This window comes from Cucumis sativus, chromosome 1, assembly GCF_000004075.3.
Source record: "Cucumis sativus cultivar 9930 chromosome 1, Cucumber_9930_V3, whole genome shotgun sequence".
NCBI lineage: Eukaryota > Viridiplantae > Streptophyta > Magnoliopsida > Cucurbitales > Cucurbitaceae > Cucumis > Cucumis sativus.
This window is the reverse complement of record NC_026655.2, coordinates 10,671,611-10,679,206: the sequence shown is the minus strand read 5'-3', so window position 1 is coordinate 10,679,206 and position 7,596 is coordinate 10,671,611. Positions and strand designations below refer to the sequence as shown.

The following is a 7,596-nucleotide window of genomic DNA, read 5'->3' as shown; positions in this document are numbered from 1 at the left end:
GCAATTTAGAAAATAGAGTGAGATGAATCCTATTATCATAATTTCTATTTTATTTTTCTATTTTTGAAATGTCTCTCGGTAACATTAACCATATAATTTTAATTTTGAGGTTGATCCGTTTGAAACGAAAAGGGTGGGCTCCAATACCCGACCCGTTATAGGCTCTATAAAATGAAAGGAAAAAAAGAAGTATAATTTCCCCTCGCTGCTCTTCTTCCCTCCCACTCCCACTCCCACTTCGAGCAGGCCCTCACCTTTCTCCATTTATCTCTCTCGCTCAGATTCCCCTTTCTTCTTGCTTTCTCACTTTTTATCTCTCTTCTTCAACCTTCTTTCTTCCTTCCACTCCAATGGCTTCCGTTTCTGGAGATAAATTGTTTCCCGATCCGCCCACCTCCAACGACGCCGAGCTGCCTTCAATCTAATTTATTCCGCCGCCACGGTCACTCCCTCTCACATTCTCTTGCCTCTCCGAGCAACCAAAGTTTCTTATTCTGTTTTTTCTCTCGCTTCTCCGACCCTCCCAAGGTTTTATCTTTTCTTTTTGTTTGTATGTTTGTTTGTTCACTTTTTTGGGCTATGTTTTAGTTTATGACGCTTGTGTACCCTCTGTTTATAGTTTTGATTTGGTTCGAAGTGTTTGGAGTGAGGTGTAAGGCTGCTCTGGGCAAGATTACTTATTCCAAACACTTTTTCAGACTTCGAATAAGGTTCTAACCAAGTCCTAACTGTGATACCTTCATTTTATTAATCCAGGAGTTTTTTCTAATAATTTAGAAGTGCTTTATAATTCTACTTGATAGGTTTGTTTGTAGTGTAGCATGCTGCGTGTTTTTACGTACTTTTATGTTATTTTTGTGCTTTCGCCATCTGCCACCAATTTTGAGTTACTAGACAAGATTTTTGTGTATATATTATACGTGAATTAATGTATTTAAGTAAATTTCTTTGTTGGATGGGATTTGTTACAGGTAGTTAAAAGGTGATATGATGTATTAGTGATTCCGAGTGTTTTTACATTTCCTGGTTTGGCATAGGAAGGTTAATATCATACACAAATGCAGTGTTACACAAAAGTTGCATTATACACATCTCCCTCCAAAACAAGGTTATATCCCTCACTCCCTCCTGTCTACGGCTCTACCATAGACTGTAGTTCTATACTTTTATTCTTTCTCTACTTTTTGGGAAAGGCTAAATTACAGAAAACGTCTGTCCAAACTGTGTACTTTGTTTTAACAATGCCTCTAAACTTTTTAAAGTTCCTTTTGTTGGATTTACTCTTTCCTCTTTCCTCTTCTGGTGTATTCTTGCTCATATGTTTCTCAATCAAAACTCAATTTCTTATTAAAATAGTTGCTTTAACACGTATTAACTTCACATTATAATATTTTAGAACTTATCATATAAAAAATAGCAAATAAAAGATTAAACTTGACATAGAAGATACATCAAATGGTAATTAATCTTTGATGTTTATGACCAGTCAATATTTTTTTTAAACGTCAGTGTTATAAAATCTTAATCTTTTTTCGGTATCAAGTGAATTTTAACATGACCGTCGTCACTTTTTAAATTTAACTATCTCCGTTGGACAATCTAGTGCTAACTGTATTCATACAAATTCTAATTATTTCCAGGATCATCCTCAGGCTCTTCTGTGGCCTCCCACTTCAGGTTCATCATTGTCCAACTCAGGAACATTTCCTCTATGGAAAGCTCAATCTCTGTTACGACCCCTTTGCTCAGCTTTCTTACATGGAAGTCTCCCAAAATTTCTTTGAGGCTATGAAAGCTTGTACATATCTTGGATCAACATCCATTGCGTCAAAGCTTCATGGCCAACTTATTTCCACTGGTTTGTGCTCCTCTGTTTTCCTCCAAAACCATCTCTTACACATGTACTCAAAATGTGGGTTAATAAATGAGGCTCTTCAGATTTTTTTGGACACCAAGCAACGCAATGTCATTACTTGGAATACTATTCTTAATGGGTTGTTGGATTCTGGTCGTGTGAGGGACGCAGAGAAGATGTTTGATGAAATGCCCCTTAGAGATCCTGTTTCTTGGACTGCAATGATGTCGGGCTACTTCCGTAATGGTCAAGCTATGGATACTATTAAACTTTTTGTTTTGATGTTTCAGGATTCAGATTATGTTCCTGACTTGTTTTGTTTCTCTTGTGCAATGAAGGCTTGTAGTAGTGTTGGTTACATAAGGATTGCTCATCAGTTGCACGGTCTGTCAGAGAAATATGGCTTTGGAAACAACAAAGTCATCCAAAATTCTATCATCGATATGTATATTAAGTGCGATGCTATTTATGCTGCTGAGCAAGTGTTTCTAAGGATAGAAAAGCCAAGCTTATTTAGTTGGAATTGTATGATATATGGTTACTCTAAATTGCACGAGATGGGACGGGCAATTGACACTTTTAGACAAATGCCTGAACGAGATTCTGTCTCTTGGAACACAATTATTTCAGCATTTTCTCATCATGGTTTGCACATACAGAGCCTTGGTACGTTTGTTGAGATGTGGATTCAGGGTTGTCAACCAAATTCAATGACATATGCAAGCGTTCTTAGTGCATGTGCTAATATCTATGATTTTCAATGGGGTAAACATTTGCATGCTCGAATTGTCCGCGTCGAACCCTTTTTGGATGTTTTGGTAGGGAATGGATTGGTCGATATGTATGCAAAATGTGGACTTATTGATGCTTCAAAAAGGGTATTTAACACATTAAGGGAACACAATGTAGTAACATGGACGTCACTAATAAGTGGAATTGCACACTTTGGTAGTCAAGAAGAAGTTTATGACATTTTTTATCAAATGAGAAAAGATTGTGTTATTATGGATAATTTCATTCTTGCAACCATTCTTGGTGTATGTGAAGGGGAGACAAATATTTCAATTGGGGAGCAATTACATGGATTCACGGTGAAGACTGGGATGAATTCATCTGTGCCCGTAGGCAATGCTACTTTGTCAATGTATGCAAAATGTGGAGATTTTGAGAAGGCAAGTCTTGCTTTTGAAACGATGGCTGCTCACGATGTTATTTCATGGACAACAATGATCACTTCGTTCTCCCACAGTGGCAATGTAGAAAGGGCACGAGATTATTTCAATCGAATGCCGGAGCGTAATGTCATAAGTTGGAATGCAATGTTAGGTGCATATTGTCAGAACAGTTTTTGGGAAGAAGGTTTAAAATTGTACATTCTTATGCTAAGACAGGAAGTTAGGCCAGATTGGATCACCTTTGTTACCATGATCGGTGCTTGTTCTGAGTTAGCGATTTCAAAACTTGGAACACAAATTCTATCCCAAGCTGTTAAAGTAGGACTTGGTTCTGATGTTTCAGTTGTTAACAGTGCAATCACCTTATATTCTAGATGTGGTAGAATTGAAGAAGCGCAAAATCTTTTTGACTCAATACAAGAGAAAAACTTGATTTCTTGGAACTCAATAATGGGAGGATATGCTCAAAATGGTGAAGGCATGAAGGTGATTGAAATTTTTCAGAACATGTTGATGGCTGGTTGCAAACCTGATCATATCACGTATATAGCAATTCTCTCAGGTTGCAGCCACTCAGGTCTTGTAAAAGAAGCAAAATATCATTTTAACTCCATGACTAAAGATTTTGGCATCTCTGTAACTTTGGAGCATTTTGTGTGTATGGTAGATTTGTTTGGTCGAGCTGGGTTGCTAAAGCTGGCTTTGGATATGATTGATCAAATGCCATTTAAGCCGAATGCCAGTATATGGGGTGCTCTACTCAGTGCTTGTAGGATCCACCATGACACTGAAATGGCAGAGTTGGCAATGAAGAACTTGCTAGAATTGAACACTGAAAACTTTGAAAGTTACATTTTGCTTGCAAATACCTACTCTAGTTTTGGGAGGCTAGAATGCGTTTCTGAGGTGAGACAAGTGATGAAAGAGAAGAGAGTACAGAAAGATCCTGGCTGTAGTTGGATAGAGGTGTGCAACAGGGTCCATGTCTTTACTGCGAATGATACAAGTCATCCACAAGTCAAGGATATTTACAAGGCATTGGAAGACATTGTTAAGAAGATCAAAGATGATTATGGTTATTTTGATAGGTCGAGTTTTGTTGGGTATCGTAGTGAAGCTTGCTATTGCTTTTGGTTTGATCAACTTGCTTGATTGCATGCCAATCTATGTGATGAAAAACCTTCGAGTTTGCAATGATTGTCACCAGGTGATGAAATTGATTTCTCTTGTTGTCATGAGGAAATTTTTTATGCAAGATAGGTATCGATTTCATCACTTGGAGAAGGGAAGTTGCTCTTGTGGAGATTATTGGTAACTATAAAGTTAGAGTTTCGATTCTTTGATTTATGAAAGGAAAGATGCTTGGAAGAGAGATTGAAAAGAAATTGTGGATTGGGTTTGAAAGGGATAGACTTGTTGGAAAAGAATTCTTCTCTAAAGGTGGTAGTGGTAAACTATGTACTTAGCGTCGATTTTCCCCTCCGCATTCCATGGTCTTTTGTGTCCAACATTTGACTCAAAATTTAAATGGTACTTATAAGAATGACATTGTAGCTACTTTATTTTACAATGCATCGAAAACATATCGTGAATCAATGTTCTTAGAATTGTGGAGAAGTATTCTTGTATTCCCTAATGGTTTAGGAAAATATTTAAACGACGTTGGAATAACAGGATGCTCTCGTGTTCACTGCCCAGGAAGATAATATAACATGATGACAACAAATAAAGCACAGTCCATGAATTCTATACTGAAAGAACCTAGAGATTTGCTTATTGCTTATTGCTTCATTCCTTGAACATGTTCGAGCTTTGCTACAACGTTAGTTTTGGGAGCGTCGAGAAGAAAGCATTAGAGTGATGTCTACATTGACTAAATGGGAAAAGTTAGTTCTACAAAAGAAAAACAAGAACGAGCTTTGATAATGGTCAACCCAATTGACTGTTACCAATTCAATGTTAAAGATTTAGATAAAGAGGAGGTCGTAAATCTTCATACTCAAGAGTGCACTTGTAAGGAGTTTCAAGCTAAGCAACTACCATGCGCTCATGTCATTGCTGCAGCACGAGATCGCAATATAGATGTTTATAGTTTATGTGCTAACTATTACACTAATCCAGTCGGAAATCAGTCGGATTGGAAGACATGTGAAGAATTTGTACATATGACGCCTTACCTCCAAAAGTAGTCAAAAGTGCATTTTTATTTTGAAACTCCTACTGAAATTTTAATAGGTGCGAGATACATGAGAGATAAAACATTAAGGTGCGAGATAAAATATTAGGGCCTAATAAACTTGCATAGAACCATTCTAAACGCTTTAGAAATGGTAGCAATTTCATTTTGAAACTCTTACTGAAATTTTGGTAGGTGCGAGATAAAACATTAGGGTCTATTAAACTTGCTAAACATGCATAGAACCATCTAAACGGTTTAGGAAGAGTAGCATTTTCGTTTTGAAACTCTTAGTGAAATTTTTGTAGGTGCAAGATAAAACATTAAGACCTAATAAACTTGTTAAAGATGCATATAACCACTCTAAATGGTTTAGGAATGATAGGAATTTCACTTTGAAACTCCTAGTGAAATTTTGAAATGTGTGAGATAGGTGCAAGATGCATGTGAGATACACAAATTCATAAGAGGCTTACTAAATCAAATTGCTTGCACTTCTAAACCTATATTATAACACCTTTACTAAAATGATTAATAGTAGAAGGAAAGCCTATAGTTCTTATATTTAGGTTTAGGAACAAAACTCATTGAATCACTTGTTTTCACAGGACGAATCTTAAATAAACTGGTTGCACATGGGACGAATTAATATGGGGAACTGCTTGGTTGTACAAGATAACTAACCAATATAACAAAGATTACATTTTATTGAAACTATATCACTAAAAACATCAACAAAGTCAATAACAATAATACGACTTTTGATTATAATAACGTGATTAATTCTAAAAATGATAATGTCTTTTAACATTGTTCTACTAGTAGCTTTGCTGAATTTGGATGAAATACCAAATATGCTAGGATTAATGTCCTAAACTCCAAGGTGTATATATATATATATTTGTAGCATACGGAGGATGAAAATATGTGTGTCTGTAGGACATATGCATTTATTCTCTATAGGTATGTTACTTCCAATCATGAATTTCTTACTCACTAGAAGTTATGCATTTCTTCTCACAGTTTTACAAATAATTTTTATAAATCAAATGTGAACCAATCATGAGAAAATAAAACAATCATCATAACAAATTTCTTGCATTCCTTTAGTACATAATACTGTAGACATATGCATCAATTTGTTTGCTGAAAAATCTCAATGACATCAAAGAGAAGGGTCAGACAAATTTAATGGTATATCTAAAATGTGCTTAACAAAAATCTCATATCTCTACAGACAACTTAAACAACAATGATATATAAAAGAAAATAAAAACTCAGATTTTATTACTCACTTGACTTCAAAGAAGATGAATACGACATTGATAACGGAGAGAGGTGGAGAAGAAATGAAGAGGTCCGATGAAAACGACGCTGAAGTCGAAACTATTGGCTCGAAGAGTTCACTATAGTTTAAGTCGAAACTAAAAATAGAGAAGCGTTCACGGAAGTTGAAGTCGAAACTAAAAACAGAGAGGCGTGGAGAACAAATAGATCTAAGAGGCGTTCAATGAAGGCACCAAAGTTGAATGAAGTGGAAGTGAAGTTAAAGTGGAAACGGGAGAGTTCAGAAAGAACGAGATTTTTAGGTTAAAGAGAAGAAAAGGAGAGAAAATAAACAAAGGACAATTTGGACCTTTCACTCTCAATTTGTCCTAAAAATCTACTTTTTCAAAATCAATCTTAAAACTCATTTACTCCTTTCTTTTTTACCCTATTTTTGTCAATTTCCCAATCTTTTCTCCTTCCTTTGAATTCTTTCTCACTATCTGTTCATAATTTTTCCCTTCACAATTTTTGGTAAGTTTTTCTTTTTCATCTATATTTACCCTTCTCGCTTTCCTTCATCATTTCTCTCTGCTCACTCTACCATGTCCTCCATCTTCCAGGCCTTCCAAAAGACTTGCAGCTTCCTGGGCAATTCATAAATCAAAGTCCACATTCTCAACCGGGGATCTCAAAGGCATCTCCATCCAAGTCAGGAAAACACAACATAAAATATGTGTTTTTCAGTTTGATGAGGAATGAGAGGAAGCAATGACGAGCAAGAGAAAGAAACAAGACTAAATGGGAGCTGCATGCCTCATGCACATTCTTAAGACAAATATGTATTTCACATGTGGCTGACGTAATTAAGTGGAAAGTCCTTTTTTAACCTTGGACAAATTTTCACTAAGCCCCTAAAAGGAGTCATTTGTACAAATTGTCCAAGAAAACAACCTAAGATTACAGAAACTTTGCTGTGTTTTATTCTTTTGGATGAGCAAAATCACCTAGCATCAATCTCTCATTGCAATCCGTTTTTATCCTTTTCAACCTCACAAATTTAACAAAAATTTATACTGAAGAATTTGATTGATATAAGTTGATGCTTAAAAGTAAAATTGGAA

At 35.8% G+C, this 7,596-nt stretch overlaps 1 protein-coding gene across 7 annotated transcripts; it reads left to right on the top strand.

The window, feature by feature from the left end:
• The first annotated feature begins 202 nt into the window (after positions 1–202).
• LOC101210668 (pentatricopeptide repeat-containing protein At2g13600) lies at positions 203–7,459 on the top strand. Of its 7 annotated transcripts, XM_011656208.2 has the most exons (4): positions 203–528; positions 620–710; positions 972–1,108; positions 1,641–5,244. In XM_011656208.2, the coding sequence occupies exons 3-4, from the start codon at positions 1,059–1,061 to the stop codon at positions 4,180–4,182; spliced, it is 2,592 nt and encodes an 863-aa protein (XP_011654510.1). In that variant the 5' UTR covers positions 203–528; positions 620–710; positions 972–1,058; the 3' UTR covers positions 4,183–5,244. The 7 variants fall into 7 exon arrangements, 6 of the variants coding, with proteins under 6 accessions (XP_011654510.1, XP_011654503.1, XP_031740502.1 ...); XR_004216216.1 differs by lacking the exon at positions 972–1,108 and adding an exon at positions 7,096–7,459 and having other exon boundaries at positions 203–710; positions 1,641–7,006; XM_011656201.2 differs by lacking the exon at positions 620–710.
• The last annotated feature ends 137 nt before the right edge of the window (positions 7,460–7,596 follow it).

Excerpts from the sequence above, each read along its gene's own strand:
- LOC101210668 (XM_011656201.2), top strand. The coding sequence starts at position 1,059 with ATGCAGTGTTACACAAAAGTTGCATTATACACATCTCCCTCCAAAACA. Across the intron at positions 1,109-1,640 it reads ACATCTCCCTCCAAAACAAG|GATCATCCTCAGGCTCTTCT; the intron begins GTTATATCCCTC and ends AATTATTTCCAG.